This window comes from Clavelina lepadiformis, chromosome 3, assembly GCF_947623445.1.
Source record: "Clavelina lepadiformis chromosome 3, kaClaLepa1.1, whole genome shotgun sequence".
Taxonomy (NCBI): Eukaryota; Metazoa; Chordata; class Ascidiacea; order Aplousobranchia; family Clavelinidae; genus Clavelina; species Clavelina lepadiformis.
The window spans coordinates 762,228-781,576 of record NC_135242.1 but is presented as its reverse complement, the minus strand read 5'-3'; the positions used below and the strand labels follow the sequence as shown (position 1 = coordinate 781,576).

At 37.3% G+C, this 19,349-nt stretch overlaps 2 protein-coding genes across 2 annotated transcripts; one reads left to right on the top strand and one right to left on the bottom strand.

Annotated features, from left to right (window-relative positions):
• Window positions 1-3,696: 3,696 nt before the first annotated feature.
• On the top strand, window positions 3,697-7,318 carry LOC143449160 (protein STPG3-like). The gene is made up of 9 exons (XM_076949252.1): window positions 3,697-3,958; window positions 4,469-4,572; window positions 5,310-5,389; window positions 5,463-5,522; window positions 5,965-6,038; window positions 6,179-6,322; window positions 6,433-6,600; window positions 6,740-6,895; window positions 6,987-7,318. The coding sequence occupies exons 1-9, from the start codon at window positions 3,793-3,795 to the stop codon at window positions 7,118-7,120; spliced, it is 1,086 nt and encodes a 361-aa protein (XP_076805367.1). The 5' UTR covers window positions 3,697-3,792; the 3' UTR covers window positions 7,121-7,318.
• An 86-nt stretch (window positions 7,319-7,404) lies between these two features.
• On the bottom strand, window positions 7,405-10,494 carry LOC143448545 (uncharacterized). Its single transcript, XM_076948344.1, has 3 exons — window positions 9,148-10,494; window positions 8,733-8,843; window positions 7,405-8,610 (listed from the first exon to the last, which is right to left on the bottom strand). The coding sequence occupies exons 1-3, from the start codon at window positions 10,190-10,192 to the stop codon at window positions 7,559-7,561; spliced, it is 2,208 nt and encodes a 735-aa protein (XP_076804459.1). The 5' UTR covers window positions 10,193-10,494; the 3' UTR covers window positions 7,405-7,558.
• Between the last annotated feature and the right edge of the window lie 8,855 nt (window positions 10,495-19,349).

Genomic DNA, 19,349 nt, shown 5'->3' with positions numbered 1-19,349 from the left:
TACTTAATTTACACAAAATTCACTTTCTTTAGTTTTACAATTATGATGTATACAGGAAGCCAGATGATTTTTCTACTAACCTGTCAAAATCCGATCAGTTTACGACGTATAGTTTTCTAGTAATTAACGATTGAAAATGTGTGTGCGGGGTCGGCCACACCTAGTTTTTTAGTAAACTCGCAAGCCTGGTTAGGATAGGGTTAAACACATACCAGTTCGATGCAAAGTGGCATGAATGCAGAATGGTTATAGCAATACGTTGTGCAAGATGATGACCTTTGTAAAACCCAGCGCTTCATGAGTCTTAAATTTTTGCATAAGTAGCCTGCTGTGATCCTTTTCATCGACGTCATCGAAGTTTTTAGATGGAAGCAGATTTTAACATGTTACACTTAAAAAAGTATGGACTCTGACTCTTGGTTTGACAATAATGATATTTTTATGTTTGAGGCGGTAGTTCTTGGATCAACTCCCTATATCTCGCCAATGACCTAAACTTTCTGTAGAAATGTTGTCATTCCAACACTGCAGAGCTGGATCTGCAGCTGTAGGTAGAGTGAGTATGGCGAAAACAGTTTGCAGCATGCAACTCCGTCTAATGTGCTGGTCCATTAGACTCTGTCTATATGCGAAACAGAGTATTTTGACAAAACCAGCTTTGACTGAGAGACTGTTAAAATTTACTTGTGACGTCACCAATTGCAGCTGGCTGTTTTTTAAAAGCACCTTGCAATTGGTGACGTCACGTGGTTGCTGAAGCACGATTTTGTTGCAAAAGAACGACTGTTATTGTTATACAGCAGCCTGCTATTTTCAAAAAGCGCCCTGTTATTGCTTACTGCTCAGTCATTGACAGGCTGCTATTGTTGACCAGTGATGGAAGAAGCATTTTTGAAGCGGGCGGACCCACCGGCGTATTGAGAATCTAACTTAGTCGAAGGGGCTAAAGTTTTTTGAAGTTTCATAGGCCTACATTTTTTGCGTAGTAAACGGAGAATTTTATGTGGCAAAATTCGGGACCGTACCAAACTGGTCTTATAAAGCGGGTGATCATGTTATCCGTGGTTATATTAAGCGGATTCTGCTGTATTGCAAACTGTTGACGCAATGACACCATATTGTTATCCCAAAGATTGTTTAGATAATAAAATACCAGCCGCCACATCGCTTAGATCAAGAGGATGATTTTGTTGTTATATTTTGTTAAACTTATCCAGAACGCATTTATTTTAAATTAATACAAATTTCTAGTAAAATATTCAGCCTATGGTCAAACCAATGAAAGATAAACTCTTGATTCTTTCAGAAGTATGTTAGAGGTCACAGTGGGAACTTCGGTACTTGCACAAACGAGTCTCATCAACTATCTCATGCATGTGAAAAATACACTGTTAATGTGTATTACGAAGTGTTTTATTATATTATGGGGATGATGGTGGTGTAGATTGCTTTTAACCAGGCTATAACTCGAATTCAGTAATCATTCCAATTCCGAATAATTCCGCAATAACTTCAATTCAGCAGAACAGAAGAAATCACTCAGAGAGAAGAGAGAGATTTAGACCAAACATTAGGTTTTATACTCCCGTATTTTGACCAATGGGCGAGTGCCAAACTAGCCATACAATGACACGTATCTACTTGTCCATGTTACATTCTAAGCTTTTATCACAAAGAATTAAAATCGATTTACATCGGGTACAGAAAACCACTTGACACACTTAACTACGTCACATGTCGATTTGTAACTAAGATTGAGTAAGGATTAAACTAGGAACAATACATTTCAAATTTGTTTAGAATTTAACTGGAGAAACAAAAATTGCTTAACAAATGCCAATTATAGAACTTGTTTAATTTGATTATATCCAAACGCCACAATATTGCGATCTGAAAATAAAAAATTGAACTAACTGCAATCCTTGAATTTCTTTCAGATCAGACCATTCATTGAGATCAATTTCTTGGCAAGTTAAGGTGCCAAAAATTTCCATCCACATAGCCTAATTAAAAAACAACAACACGCTTTTCAACACCACACTTACTGGCATCGAAATTAAAAGCAAACACCACTTTCTGGGGAGTGGCAAACACGCCAAAGCGATGAAGCGTGACGAGTTTAAAACGGGTTTTAATGTTAAAAAATAAATATTTGCTAAAATGAAACTTTTGGTTTACTTTTATTTTTCGCCATTGATAGTGGGAGCGAAAAATATTAACTAACTTCGTAGCTAACTAATTGCTAACTAGTTGCTAACTTCGTTGCAGAATCGTCAAACAAGGATTGTTCATAGACAACTAACGAACAGGAAAAAAGCGGCAAAACCCTGAGGGTATGACAAATTAATATTCATTGCTGTATTACTTGTGTGAAGTATTACACAACAAACATATCTGTCATAAAAACCGCGTGTGCTGGCAGTTATTGTTAGAATATGAGCGAGGACGATTGATGGTTGATGACTTGTTTTACTTCTGCTTCGATGATATGAGTTCTCATTTCTCAAACGGCGTGATTATGCTGTTAGTAGTTTAAATTCTGTCTATACAAATTGCTAAATAATAAAGTTCCATTTTTATTTATTATCAGACACAAAGGTTTTCACCTTCGGGCAAAGCTTACTGCATGTTACATTGCGCTCAGTAACAAGTGAAATCAATCACGTTAAAAGGCTAAAAGGAAAGATTGCACACATTACATCGGTATATATATGTGAAACTCCAGTTCAATTGAGGAAATTATTTGACGTCATTAAGGAGAATTTAAGTCTGGTCAACAACTGAATTGCATCATCTCAAAATAAAATTCAATGCTTCGAAAAACAACTCGTGATTCGTGACGTAACCGTCACAAGGGCTTAAAACGTGCAATTTGTGAATTACAGTGGTTCTACACCGATAGAAGGTTACCACGTCTATGTTTTACATAAATAAAAATTTCTAAAGATTTTTATTACCTTCATACACAAGTAGGCGAAGTTTCGTTATCAACGATTTTACTTTTTTGTAGATATTCTACTTAAAAGTTCATTTTGTCATTAACTGTCGTCAATCAATCTTAAAGTATTGTATGATGTAACAATGTTTGATGTAAAGCGCGCACTGAAATGATAATATCAGAATATTATTTTGTTCTAATTCCAGAATATGGCACTAAACTAAACAAATAACAATATCTCACTGTAAACAGATATTATAAAATACATTTAACAAATTGACGAGAAAGGTTAGATTTTTGAATTCACGATTTCTTCTTTAAATTAATTACAATTATATGATGTAATACCGGTCACACTTGAGTGGCGACAAATGTATACAAATTGGTCCATGGAAACACAATCAGCGTCCATTGGTTAAACAATTTGTAAACTATTGTTTATCCGGCGCTTGTGGTAAACATGATTGGCAACAAACACAGTACAGCATAGGTAGAGTCTGATGGCGAGCAATTAGAGGGAACGTTTCAGCTATTTCTGGTGCTGCCCGAATGAGCTAAGTTGTTCTATAGATTCGTCGTAAATTTGTAAAAACTCGATGTTCACCTGTTCAGGTTGATAAGTGATAACTTTCGTGCGTGTGCCACATTTTCCACTTTGAATTAAACCTGCTTATTTTTTAACCCACTGCCAATGCGTTCAAATATTGTACGACTTGTTGCTGCCATCATATCAACAAGTGGAAATTCTTATTAATATTACCATGGTATTTTATTTAACCCAGGCTGCCAGGAGCATTATCACAATGCCTGAATGTAGATGAAGATACGAGTAAAATATAATTAAAAAAATAAGTATGGATTCTCCCCCTGAGGATGTTGATATTTTTTCGGAGGAAAATCGTATGATTCTTGCAGCAATAGAACAAGGAGGCCTTCCCAGCTTCACTTCAGTCGTACAAAAGGTCGACCGAGTTCTTGGACATGAAGATAGGCCTCCGTCACATGATGGCGCAGATAGTGGTTTGCAAACAATTTGTCTTTTACATTTTGCATTTTCTTTCGATATTGAACCTAAGTCTTTACATTTTTACCATAGTTTTCATGCTAACTCAAAATTATAATGTAAAATGATAAAATGCAGGAAGAGTGGAAGTCGATTTTGAAATTGGGGGCCTATTATACAAGTGCACAACAATATGCCTTTATATACTAGACCCCAGCTGCTCAAATAGTGATGTCATCTGGTTGTGCACTTGTATACTAGACCCAACCATTGGTGTCGTTGCAATGAAAGCACCAAGCGCAGGGGTTATAATTATTTGCAAGTTAGCCTGGCATGTTTTGAACATAAACATTTGTCCTAAGTATATTCATTGCACCATTAATTCTTTTATGTTTTCTCTGAAGCGGGAAAAATGTTTATGTCTGAAACATACCAGATCGACCTGTAAATAAATAAAGTTTCTGCATTCCTATTTGATGCTTCAAAAGAGGTTGCTTACATTAAACAATCATGAGATGTGTGTTTAGGTATTGATGTCAAACATGAGACACTGGCTACGGCAAAGCAACGGGCGGCATCAGTGCATATGCCAACCCCTGAGGTAGAACATGAAGTGTCAGGGTCATCTACGGTAGGTGAATACAAACAAAACATGTGTCACTGGAACTAGGGCTCACAAGGTTAGGCAGGCTGTCTCGTTATATTTTAGGGTTAGGCTAGGGCTACCAAATGTCCTCTTTTCTAAAGAAAAATGAATTGTCCTCCGAGGACACTGAAAAACGCCCAAATGTCCTCCTTTTTTGCATTTTGCGCTTTCTGGCTTATATCTTCAACAGAATTATATGTTTATGTGACTTTTCGGCATAAGGCCTAAGTCAAGTTAAATGACTTTTCAGCGACAGCATGAGGTCTAATCATTTTTATTATCATTGTTTTAATTTAGACAAACATAAAATCTAAATAAAGCTAAGCAATAATGCCAAAGACGAACACTGTGTTTTCTGATGAACTGCGGCAGAAGTATCCTTGTTTCAGAAAAAGACATAATGATTTTGAAGCTGAATGCATTACTTGTGCATTTTGCGTGTAATTATCCAAAAACATGTGATAAGTCCTTTAAACGTAAAACTTTTTTTGCATTGTACTTGCTGGAGAAATTGTCCTCTTTTTTGGCGATGAGAATATGGTAGGCCTATTCTACGGCAGTGCAAGATGTAGGCTCAGTGAATATATCAAACAGATACTTCATATAGTTAAATAAATCATTTACAGTTGGTTGAATTCAGTAACATTATATCAAATATTGAACTTGTCTTTTGATATTATCAAAGTTTCAATTCTGTTTTTAATGAAACTCATTAAACCCAGGGTTCGGAATACAAACCCAAGATACCCTACTTTAATCCTGATACCAGCTACCTCAGATTGCTACCACCTCATACTGGAAGGTATGTAGGAATTAAAGGTTATATTTTTGTCATGATGATTGTATTAAAACTTTTTCTTGTCTTTGCTGTTTAGGCAATCGTCGGATCAAAGTGTTCGGGAAAAATTCATGAGGCTTGCAACAGCTTCAGCGAGGTAAATACCGAATCATGTTTTTTCTGACTCAAGTTATAACTTTAATTGACTCGAGTGAGAAAAAAATTGTGTGAAGGCAATGCCTTTAACTTATAAGCATTTTAAGGTCACACTATGTGTTGTAGCCTATTAACTTAGTTACTATGCTGCCATGGCTGTAAATTATTTTGGCTGATATTTTTTACAGCTCAGGTGTAATTTTTAAGAAAATATCACCGAAAAAATCACATCATTATTTTTTTTTGATCTAAAGCTCTACTTTTATCTTCACGACTGTCATAAAGTCACTCGAGTCATTTAGAACCTTTGACTCGAGTCATGAGAAAGTATGACTATAGTCATTACAACATTGGTATACATTGACTTGATTTTTGTTTTCACTCTTATGATTTTCTCATTTTTTTTATTATGAGCAAATTATAAAATTACACATTTTCCACAGACAGCAGATGCGAGCAAGACGACCAAACTCACTACTCAGCGATGGAACTCTTCGGATGCCTGTGAAGCTTATAAGTGAGTAGAATCATCTCTTTCACGAGTTCGTATTTTATCAACAGTGGTTGCTGTTTCATTCAAAATTTCAGGCAACTTAAACTAATTTGCTTGGTCGCATTCAGCTGTGAGTGAACCAATTTCCATTTTAACTGTTACAGCTTATCATGTGGCCATGGAAAGTAGACCACCTCTGCAAATCGACATGTCTGGTCCCACAGCAACCACTTACTCACCGCGCAACAAACCTCTCTACGAGACAAACGCGCCGGCATATTCCTTTGGCAGAAAGGATGCAGAGAAAGGTGAGCACATCCTGGATGTTTCATTCAATGATGTGGTTGCGATAATCTTTTCAGGAAACCACCACCCTCCGTCAATATAATTTAAGAGTTTTTGTTCATTTACTTTGTAGCGGGTGGTGGCCGCAAAGCGTGGTCGAAACTGTGGATCCGCTCACACACCCCATTCACCCAAAAAACAGAATACGAGTTGAGGTGGCCTTCCGGTTCGCAGTATGAGCAAAAATCAACCCTCGGACCGAAGCAGGCATCGAAACCAGAATTTCCAAGTCACAGTATCGGCAAGTAAAGTTAACCAACATTAATAGAAAATGTTTTTATGACGTGTGTAGTCAGTTAAATTCAGCCAGAACTCCCTGGTTATCTTCAATGAAAATAAATTTCCTTGTGACAAGTGTACATTATATTATATCAATACAGGTGTAAGACGTAACTTCCAGTCTATGATCGCCAGAAAGGCGGAGATGCCAGCTGCAAACCAGTACGAGCCGGATTTGGCCAAACGACAAGTCATGTCAAGGGCCCCGGCTTTCTCGATGGGCTGCAAATTGCCCAATAAAACCTGGGTCAAGACGCGTGAGTTTACAATGAAGCGGAAATGCTGCATTTTGTAATATTCAGTTTCAACTAAGTGTTCATTGTTGAAGTTTTGTTTTAAACCTTGCAGCGAATGTTCCCGCACCGAATGTATATTCGCTGCAGTCTTCGTTGAACGTGGCAAAACGCAGCCATCCCGCGTTCACCATGTGTGTGCAGAGACGCTCAAAGAGACACGACATTGGACCGTTTGCCACCTTGTGACATTTCTGTCTTCTGCTACAACTTTAAATGTTTATTTTAAACCTCAGTGAGATTGTTCACCTCTTGCCCTTTGATGTATGCTGTGCTATGTAAATGCTACATTGAGATTATTCCATTGATAAGTGCCACACTCCACTGACTAGTTGCCTACGAATCCAAACACTGTGAGCTAACTGTATTGTGATAGATGAGATTACACCTCATTTGTACAAAGTTTATTAAAATCAATTGCTAAGTGTTTTGCCAAAAGATTACTTTGTAAATTTGTTGTAGTTTGGAATAAATAAGGGTAAGTGTCAAAGACATTACAGAATGAAATGGGCTACAACTACAACAAATCAATATTCTTTCACCAGTCCACAAGAAGAGTTGCCAAAGATAAAATCTATTATTATGCTTGTAGATCTCCGTCTTTCTGCCTATAACAAATTGTCAAACCTATTTCTTGAGTCGAACAAGGTCCTTATGAGTAGCGTAGTGTCTGTGAAGCGATTCTTTTCGTGCAAATAGCCCGCCACAATACACACACTGAAGAGTTTTTTTCTCAGCATGCACAGACTGATGCTTCATCAACGTTCTGCTGTGACGGAATGATTTCTCGCACAGTTTGCAAGTGAACGGTTTCTCACCTGTGTGGATGGTGTGATGCTGTTTTAAACTGGCCTTGGATCGAAACCGCTTTCCACACAGGTCACATACGTGGCGTCTTTCATTATTATGCATCCCGATGTGGTGCTTGAGAGAATCTTCACGGCGGAAAGCTTTATTACAGTGAGGGCAAACACAAGGCCTCTCACCAGTGTGTGTCCTCATGTGAAAAACAAAATTCCTCCTCCTTCCAAATGATCGACCACACTCCTGACAGGAAAAAGTAGTTTTTTGTCGCTTCGGTTTAGTTCCTTGTTTCTCTGACGATGCGGCTTGCTCTGGGAGGGAATTAGATTTGTCGTCCGTAATTTCAATTTCAACTGTGGTGCCCTGATGCTTTTTTGAAAGCAGAGACAGCATCCCAGGGATTACAACTTGCACGAAACGTTTACTGTCACCAACCTTTTTCCCAGTTACTTCATTCTTTTTTTCTGTTAGTTTGTTGTTCTCCTCCCTCAGATCATCAACATCAGCTCCAAACTCATGTGGTTCATGTGTCTGAGAACAGTCCATGTCTGCACTTGAAGATTCTTCTTTGATGAAAACTTCAGTTGTGGGTTCTGCATTTTCTGAGCTATCAGGGACTTTTATCTCAAAGCCTTGTTCCGAGTTAGAAGATGATGTGAAAAGTGGGTCTTTTTGGTCGTTTGTTTTCTGCCAGTTTGCTTTTAGCAACGGACTTTGTAGGGTTTTACTCATAAAAAGAAGTTTGTCCAATTTCTCTTCCGTCAATCTCATTTCTTCTCGTAACTCGAAACGCAACAATTTAACCTCCTTGTCAATCATGTCGGTAATTTCATCGACACTTAAGCAAGGTAGGCGAAAGAATCCTTCCATGGCTACTTACAGATACTTACTGAAAATTTGAGCTGTCGAAAGGCAGTGAGTTAATGTTAGATAGTTCTGGGACAACGATGCAAGAAAAGTTGATTTAAAGTATAGCCTGGTATTTACAATTACAAACTTTCAGCACATTTCTCAAAACGATCAGTTTGTATTTGCATTAAACTTGATACTTGAAGCATTTTCTGGATGATATTTTTGTCATGTCGCCAAAAACTTTCGTTTAAACCACCTGATGACATACATGTGGGATTAAAAAACAATATGTTTTGACTTAAAATAAGCACGGTATTATCTGTATATTGGTCTCTAAATATTGCATTTTCCGGGAGAATGCAACTTGATATTTTTGCAAAAGATATCCAGGGGTAGAGCGACATATAAAAGGTGAAGTGAACCTGTACGAAGAATCTGACAGAGAACTAGTGACATAAAAACGTGTCTCGGAATCAAAGTAATGAGGTATACAATATTTCACAATCGTGAGATTCATGAGGTGAAAAGTGTGGAAAACATCTGCTAAAACTGGCTTCAAAACGTATAAACAATGCTTTCCTTGTGCATATTTTTTTGGTGTGATCTCAACGCACTTCTATTGTTAAAAGCCTTCCCACATCCTTTGCATTTGTATGGCCGCTCCCCAGTGTGTGTTATAAGATGTTTATTCAAATTCCCTCTGTTATTAAAACGCTTGGGGCACACATGACAGGGGTATTTACGTTCGTTTTTATGAGATTTCATATGGCGCAGGAAACTGCTTTTATCACCAAATGCACGGTCACAAACATCACATTTATGCGGTTTTTCCCTTGTGTGCGTCACCAAATGTTCCTGGAGGCTGTTGCGATACTTGAACGACCGGCCGCACACTTCACACTCGAAGTGAAAGTCAACTAGGTAATGGCTTTTCACGTGGTCAGTCAGTCGACTTTTAGACTGATAGAGTTTACCACAAACTTCGCAAACAAATCTCACTTCACCAAGGAAGGCATTTTGACTTGCTAAGTCGATAGACTCACTATTTGATTTCGTTGTTTTTGTACCAGAAATTTTCTTTTTTAAGCCAGGTTGTGGTAGATAAATAAACGATTTTGGTGCGAAGCATATCTTTGATTTTTCCACGGCTTTAGACGAAGAATTTCTCTCTCCATGTGGTGTTGTAGTCCCAGTAATTTGTTTATCACAACTAGATGTCCATTTATTGTTGATAAACTTTTCTTTACTCTGATTGGTCGATTTAGGAAGCAGTAAGTTGTCTTCCACGGCAACATTTGTGGCGCTGTAATCTTGCGATATTTCCAACGATAAAAGGGAACTTCCTGCTTCATCTTCCCACGATGCAATATCGGTGTTATCATCAACATCAACTATAACTTCATCAACAAAATTCTTGCTTCCCTCGGTGATATCCGGGGCCTTCCGCTTATGAGGAAAAGTGTTCACTTTCTGCCAGAGTTTGGTAATGTCTTCTTTTAAATCTATGCGCAGCATCTTCAGCTCTCTTGTGATCTTGCCGACAATGAAATGAGCCAACTTCTGCTCATGATCTGCCAAGTTCTCTTCATCTCCTCGGCTTGTCATTATGATTTAAGCGAATAGTCCCAAAATTTCAACAAACATGAAACCTTAAACTGTGTTTAGATTTACGTCAATATCTATGAAATATATCATTGTTAAAATAGCTCGCACATTTGAAGCAAAGCATTAACGAATCGGTTCTAAGAGGTTCGAAGACGGTTCCATTATCATGGGTATGAGGATAAAATTATATTATCGAGTCAAAACATAGACATATTTGATGAGACCAATTTAGACAATGTTGACAATTTTGAACATGACGTCACTTTTTGCAGAAAATTGATACAAATTTAATTTTTCCAGAAATTCTTTCTAGCTGATGACTTTCAGTCACGCCATGTAACTGGCTGATGTCACGCCATATCACAACAAAGCCAGGGAGCTCTTAACTTGGCAGTTGGAGCAGATTCCTAACAGCTTATCTCTATACAAACAGTCTGCAATAAATTAGTAACATTTTAAAATAATGAAAAACGTAATATAGCTTTATGAGGCAATCGCTGAAAAACAGACGAGATTGAACGCAATAAAGAAGCAAAACAATGAACTGCATTACAAAGGCATCGGTAAAATTCAGCACATAAATACAATATATTGCAATTGTAATCGAACCTAAAAAAATTGGGAGAAAACTTGCCAGCACAGTAAATGAGGTTACTAAATATTATCTATGATATATTTCATACAACTGACTGTCAAGAAGCAGATAAAACCTTGACCAAAAGCAATAAAAATACTATGAGTATTATGATTTAGGCCACTTACATGTACGGGAATATGTGTTATGAAAACTCAAGAATTATTTCACAAGCAGCATAAATGGAAGAATAGACAGACTAAGCAAAAACATTTCGTACAAATTTGCAGCAGACGTTTCGTTTTTATCTGGCGGTATTCTAAATTATGATTGTAGGAACCAGAGAACACAGAGAGTTATAAACATAACTTATCTCAACAACGTATCCATAGATAACGCCATGGAACTGACAAATTTTGACAAATCGAAATCAGTCAACATAAATTACAAGCCACGTCCAACATTACGCAACGAAGCAAAAGTTATTAAAAAAGCGTATATTGTATAGGTACATTTTGCACTGGTATAAGCACAGTAAAGGTATAAGCAATCAAACTTTCCTGAAATATCGAACCATAAAAAGCAGCAGCAGGACAAAGCATCTCTAATAAGCAAGCAGGTATATTTAATCAATCAAAGGGTTACGAAAGTAAACAGTGGTAAGGCATATTATCAAAGTTGTCAGGTCGATAAAACAATGCATAAAGTTTACAGTTCTTCATATGGTTATTTGTAAAAATTGTGACTTTGCCAGGAAATAAATACAAAGTAAAAATTAAAATCTGGCTTTCAATGTTTTCTGTTGATTTCATTTATTGCTCTCACTCATTTTCTTCTGGTGTATAGCAAGGTGTCCCACCAAGCTTGGTTTATCTAAAAACGATTTTTTGCAGAGTTTACAAATAAACTGTTTCTTGCTTTTGTGTTTCACTTCATGTTCTCGCAGCATCTGTGATTGGTCGAAAGTCTTTCCACATTTTTGACATTGGTAAGATTTGTTACCCAAGTGGTGTTGCAAGTGTATGGCGAGTAGTCCCTTTGTCGGGAGCACATTTCCGCAATATTCGCAAACAAAACTGACATAATCATCTCGAAGCACACCACCAAGTGGTGAAACTGAAAAAGCTTTACAAACTTTCTTTGAAGAAATATGTGTAGGTTTAATCGGAGACTTTGGAGTTTCAGGTGTAACAGGTCGCTTGACACCTTTTCTTTTGGTCATGATGGATTTTGCGATTTCTCTTCTTTTAGCTTCTCGGTCGTTTTGTTTCTTTTCCGAGTTCTTTACAGGTGACACGGAACAAATCTTACGCTCATCCAAGTTATTGATCACTTTCTTTGCCTTAGCAACTACACTTCTAGGTTTTAGCTCATCACCAACATCTACAATCCCTGCCTCGGAGATGCTTTTATCGAATGCAGAAATGACTGGAAAGCTTTCTTTCGGTGTTTGGATGTTGACTTCCTCCGGTTGGTCATCTTCATCAGAAATAACCACTTCATCGATGCAGGAGTTCTTGGGGTCGGCTTCACATTTGTTGATGTTCGGTTCCTTTTGCAGATAGGAATAAAAATTGCTGTGCAAATTGCTGATGTCTTGCCGCAGACTGTCGTGCAACAAGTGCATTTCCTTTGAAATGAGCTGCACCACGCACATGACCAGTTTCTGTTCACATTCAGGTAAATCATCTAGCCATACATTTTCCACAGACATCTTAGAAACTAGTTTTAAGTACAGTACTGCTAAAAACAATTGTTTTTGCTGCTTTTAATATCACCAAACCAATGACATTATTTTAGGTCTATCAACCAAAGCTGGTTTTAGAACACCTTATAAAAGTAAAACTTGCTCAGTTCACCAAACAGTGAATAATTAATGAAAGTTTGAATTCAAATAAAAAGTAATCATAAGAATTTCTTACTGAAGATATCTGCTTCTTTTTTGGAGTCATAATCACGAATCAAAGCTCAGTTAAAACTATTTTAGACAATTTCTATAGAGTAGTTACACATATAGATAAATTTTAAAGAGGAGAAACAAGTCACAGAATGTTAAACCGGGTGTTGCTTTGAAGTTTGATGATTGTTTCATTAAGTGTTGAGTTTGTCTGAGTCTTCCTTTGTTGGCTCGGTTGCGAGGCTGGTTAAAATGTGATCGGGCTTACATTCCCAGTGTACAGTAGCTTCACCTCAAGGAATTCATATGCAACTATCCTAAACGAATTCTTTACACTCCAATGCACAGAATGCTTATAATTTAAAAAGAATAAAAGTGGGTTAACAAATTTCATTGGGTGATTGAAAAAATTTTGCAAACCCTAAAAAAGGCGGCGGTAACTCGGAAAGGGTCCGTTGAAAATAGTTAATAGTCTTTATCCTGCCAAAAATATCTACACCTTACACTATCCTTAACCCCTTCAAAATGGGACTGAAATGTAACCACCTGACAAGGTGGTTCATTGAAGGCCAAAAAAATTATCAGGAAAAAAAAGGAATTCCAATTACGAGGCATCTTGCAAACGCCACAGTTCAAAATAAAAATTTAAAAATAATGTTCGTTTAAATTTATATCTCCAGCAATTCTCAACGAAAGATGACCAATACACAAAAACTACGGCCCTCTGTTTTTGTGGTGAGAACGCAGAAACGGTAAGAAATGTGGCATTTCTTCACAAAATGACATTTTCTTAATCCTTGGTCAGTTGCGAACCTTGTGTTTGTTTGCGCAAAGTTAACTCTGAGGCGGATTAAATGTTTTGCCGGTAACTATCGGTGATCTCGATCAAAGTTCTTATATAAGCACGTTGCTTTTAGCTTTGAATAAGAGAATTTTGTCCATTCACTCATGCGTGAAACCCTCAGTTACGTAAAAGCTTAATTTTGTTAAACTTTTTTCTTGAAATTTCTGATGTACATATCAGTTGTCAGATCACAAACATACTTTTCCCAGATTCTTTCGACAATTCGTCGTCAGGCTTCGAATTCTGCTCTGCGCATCAAAGGAAGCCTCCCACTATAACAGGCATGCCTCTTGTCGTACAGTAAGTTGTGTTTGGTTCCGAGTGTGGTTGTGGTCCAAATGCTGCACAACCGAGCACTCAAACATTTTGCAACCCCCTTTACGAGTGAAGCCAAAATATCCGTCAAAGTACTTTATTTCTTCCCAGGGTTACTTTGGTTCTTGTCATGTTCGGGATCGGGTGTTCTACGAATCTCCAGATGGTGTGGGCTTACATGAAACTGTGATGATTTTATAAAATTGCTTGCAAATCGAATGCCGCATAGAATACGGAAATCGGCAAAGCAAAGCATTGCGTTATGTGTCGCCTATGCATGACTTCCTGTGTATCGTTATAAATCGTGACGTGAGTTATTCTTTCATTTATAGCTATTCATTGCGTCACAGTCTACGAAGTTAACCCTAGAAAGTGGTCGACTTTATTATGTAGCTGTCACAATGTATTATTTAATGTAATCGTTTAAACAAGAAACAATATAATCAGTTTATACAGTTGTCATGGTGTACAATTAATTCTAAGATTAAGAAAAGCGAAACAACGACCCGAGACTCATTTGTCATCGAGGACAACAATTCAACAGACAAACTTTGTAATTGAAGTGGTCGCCCTTACAGACTAAGGAACGACAAACAATCATTTCATTACAAAACAACCGAAGTCCTTCCTCAAAGCGCTGACCTTGCAGTTGGTCATGCTTCCCTGTGTGTATAGGCCTAGTCTTGTATTTTCTACTGCAGGCATCATCACCCGTAATCGTGTACACGTCTAAATAAACATCTATCCTTTTAATCATGTTTCATCTTAGGTGCTATTTGTTTAATGCTGTTCTCTATTTCAAATACATAGGGTTTCATAGTGATTGCACCCACAATTGCACACGTCCGGGCTTTAGGACTGCAAGAAACAAGTACTGTAACAGATAAGGAAATACGTTACATACGTACCGTAGATAACAGTTAAATGATTAAGGAAAACAAATTTAGCCTAACAGGTGGTTTCACGCATATAGGCTATGTATGATGTAAATACTATGTCGTTTTTAAATCGTGTATTTACTATGTCTATGGTTACACGACATCAGAAGTCATTCTATACGGCGTTTCAAAATTGTACTTTATAAAAGGCCAATAAAATAAATTGTAGCCAGCCAGAATAAATTGTACAAAAAAATGTTAGATTTCAAATTCTCTATTTGCGCTTCGCACTTTGTGGACAGGCGACGGGGTGGTTGGACGTGGAAATTAAGCAAATTCCGTTATAGCTCGCTCCTTCAGTTATCGTATCGCTTATTTATTTTGACAAGTGGAGAAGCAAATGTTGCCTCTGCTCCAGGGCACTAAAACCGTAGGTGCGCCTCCGATTCCATGTGGATGCAATCTCATGTGTGGGGGATTTCGTAAATACGAACTAAAGCAATATTGCTTTAATCGCTAGTGGGCGCAATTCCTTCTGGGTGCAATCACACGGAATTGCGGGATACGGAGTGGTGAGATTCAAATATTTTAACATCCGCTTCTCTCACTAGCAGCATGCCATATTGACCCGGGCCGATATACATATAGGCCTACACATCCGCTTGTTAACAACCGATTTGCGGAGGTCATTAAGATTCCAATTTCCGGTTGAACCGACTGAATACCACCACTGAGTGCAATCCTTTGTAGGTGCAATATTGGAAACAAGTCATCAACTAAATAAAAGCATTTAATAAGAAAAGCAATTGAAGTTGTTCAGAATTTTTTCACTGTTAGCTTTGCCAATGCCTTTCTTTATTTTCAGATCAAGTAAATTTACATTATGGCGCTTTAAATTAATGTAATACAGTCCATAAACTTTTTTTTGGGTCACACAAGATGAAAATTTGGAGACCTCATAAATATGAAAGAGGCCGTATATACAATACGTTATACAATACTTCAGCATGAACCGAGCAACTATAAGTAAATAAGCTGTTGGCGATAATCTGCCACTGGCGCAAAATCTGAATCAGCATAACATCAAATCATCGATAACAACCTGCAGCGAGAATATTGACTGGATAAACAAAGTAAAGAGTGATCCTGTTGATTGCAATTTATTCGAGTTTCCTTCCTAATTGTCAGACCTGGTAATCGATCGATTTGGAAATTTGTTATCAAATTGGCTGTTTTTTATCAGTTGTTGTGTTAGTGCTCTACACTTTCCAACTTTACGTCAAGCATACACCTTGCTTGTAGTGCCTTTGCGCTATAACAATTACATATCGCACATGTGGTAGAGAACAGCAGGCGGAGGTCTACTGTACATATACGGTACTTTATACATTATGATTATCATCAAATCTCATGCAAAAGACGTCACAGTGGGAGTACAGGTTTTCGCACGACACCGTAAGAGAAATAAAAGTTGCTTTGTCGTAGGAGGACGAGGTCGTTCTATGACTGATGTCAGTTGAGGACCGAAGTAGAACAGATTGACCAGCACAACACACACAGCAAGTGAAAGCGTGACGTATTTAATTACATTTGATGATGACGAAAGATGAACATGACTGGTTCTTTTGAAAATAAACGTAACAATGACGTTTTGTTTAGGCCCAGTCGCGCTTGAGTTGAGCTGAAGACGGATGGCGTTTTGTAATAATAATGAACGGAAACGTCAATCATAAGTTGATCAATAGTTCAATCAATAGATTTATAAGGCAATATTTTTATATTGAAAGCAATAAATGTAATCGATATTGTATTTTTATTCTTAGACTGACGATAATTCCTTGATTACATGTTTTATTGCCAGGACTTGGAACTGTGGACGAAGATCACTGAACAGAAGCAAGCGTCGTTCATAGCCCGCTATTGCCTCGCACATAGACATCTTATATAAAACTACTAGATGTCTAAGACGCTGAAAAGGCTTCATTTCTTAAAGCACGAGCGTGTGGGGATCATGATAGAATTGGCAATTAGTTATATAAATTGGCATTTGCATAAGTTTTTGCATTTTCTCCAGTTAGATAAAATTGAATATTTAGACAGCTGTGCTACACTTGGTAAATTCTGTTATTCAAACAAATTGTATTTCTAACTGACATATTGGACGCAGATATAAGTATTTCAAGTAGCATTGTTTTCACGGCGTAAAGTTTGAGTGTACTTGATGAAACGTTTAGATGACGTAGAATGTATGCGATACGTGGTTTAATGGTAGCAATGTAATAACGACATGTCATTTGCTGATTGGCTGAGATAATGATATAAAAGCTTACGCTTGGTTAAAATCTGGGCTGGCGAGTCTCTGCAAGGGCTTGTCCCTTCAGGACTTGCTAGTACTTCTCTCGGTTTTTAGTTTTGGATCTGTTTTACGTTTTGGCTTATTCAGTATTGAGTTCAAGTGATAGTTCTATTCAAAATGTGGAATGGTGATTAATTGGTTTCGATGTGACAACTTATTCGGACAATATAACAATTAGAACTTATGAAGTGGTGTTGATTTAAGAAGCAATATAGAGACAGTAAACGCAACGGAGTCAAAGACAATCATTAGCGGAGTCAAACAGTCAGACTTGGCTTAGGCCAACCCTAAAGCTACTACCACCACCACCATCATCCCCATAAGCGCAAGGTAGCTGGATATCTAGTGGTTATACTTAAGATATCTATAGTCGGGCACTCGCTCTCCACGAGCCCATGGACGGTTGTACCTGACTTGTCACTTGACAAGTGAATCAAACGTTCCATCGACATCGCATGTAGAAAAATGTTTTAGAAGAAGTTTGCTCTTTTAGTGGGTGGTTCCCCTAAACCTACCCCAGTATTGCTTAAATGCAGGGATACCGCTGGTTTTCAATCAAAAGCCCTTTATGTTTATTTAAAGTTTAAAAATGTCATTTGCTTATACTTATGAAAAATTGAATAATAACCAATTCTTTTTTCAATTTACAAAATTTCTTTTATTGATGTATTATGTTTGACACGTGCACGTTTGACCTTGCAAATGCATGAATAACCTGAATTGCGGACGTTGAAGCCTTCACGCATGATATGGTGCAACTATCCTCGACTGTGGAGATGAACTGCTTAACTGCGCTCTCATTACTTTGCTACCCCAGATAGAAAAGTTTGTTAAGTGCGCGTATATTGGCTATTAGACTAGAGGCCTAGTATACAACTACACTTACTACAGTATGCCTTTGTGTACTAGACCCTAGCTACTCAAATTGTGACGTTATCTGTTTGTGCACTTGTATACTAGACCAGGCTTTTTTCTCCAAAAACATCAAACTTGACAATCTGGCAGCTACCGAACCGACAAATCAAAGAACGTGCTGCTGTAGATTGACACAATAGGAAAGTAAACTTAGCGCTGTTTTCGACGGAAAATTGTGCGTGCAAATGCACTGATGCCTCAAAGGTGAATTTATTGCATGAAATGACCCTGGATGCAATTCTACGAAATGTAGCTCGTATAGGCCCGTGCTTAAAAATTAAAACTGAAAGTGTCAGGTGGCGATGATGTTATCAGCTGTTGCTGAAAGCAAGTGACGTCAAAATTATCGAAGCGATGTCCGTATGGAGCTTCATTAAATCAACTTTTGGATGATGACGTGTTCTGTTTAACGTAATGCGAGTGATGTGTGAAAAGAAGTTGATTCGTAACGATAAAATCATGTAACACAATTTCTTGCTACAATAGACGACACTTAAAATTAGAAAAATTGACTATGGTAGTTTGCAATAACTATCATGTGGAAAGTTGTGAGTATCACAATACACTGTTTGTGGCAAGATTTTTATCTACCTTTCTCCTTTTTAAGCAAAAAACTGTTTTCAAAAAAAGTGCAGAATGATTATTTTATTGTCATTTAAAGTTAGGGAGTTAAAAATGATTATCTTGAAAAGTAACGACTGTAGCTCATTTTCATGTTGACAAGTAGAAAGCCCACAAAAACAATCTATAATCAATCAATCTATGATCAAAAAACTATCTATAAGTTATACAATGAGCGGATATCGAGATACTAAAGTTTGTTTGTTGCTCCTTCATTTGAAGCCACCTAATGATCGGAAATATCTTTGCCCATAATTCAAAAATCGCTAATCTGATTTTCGTCAAATTTTAAAATTTCTATCTTTCATCTTAGAAAATTGAATGGTAACGTTTAAGCCGATAAAAAATAGGGTGGCTCCAGAAGTTCTAAAGAAATTTTTGTTCCTATTATAATGAAATGACTCTCAATTCTTTGTGTAATTAATTATAAATGACATGAAAATAGAAATAGTTCCGGGTACAAATTGATGAAACTTGTTCGCGCAACACTTACCACAATGGGCCACTCGGCTGCTGAGCCATTAAATGTACTTAGATTGATTGTACTCAGTGTAGCAGAGTATGTAATTATTGGCCTAATTATACTATTAGGCTATTACATTACCTGATTTATGCTATAGGAATAACACTGCTGGAAAGTTTAAATAATGCAAAGGATAAAATTGCAACTTTAAATAAGGTCAAACTGCTCTGGTAGGCCTAGTTAGCTATAAAATGTGCAAGTGTTGGTCGTTTTCTGCCATTTTATACCATAGTA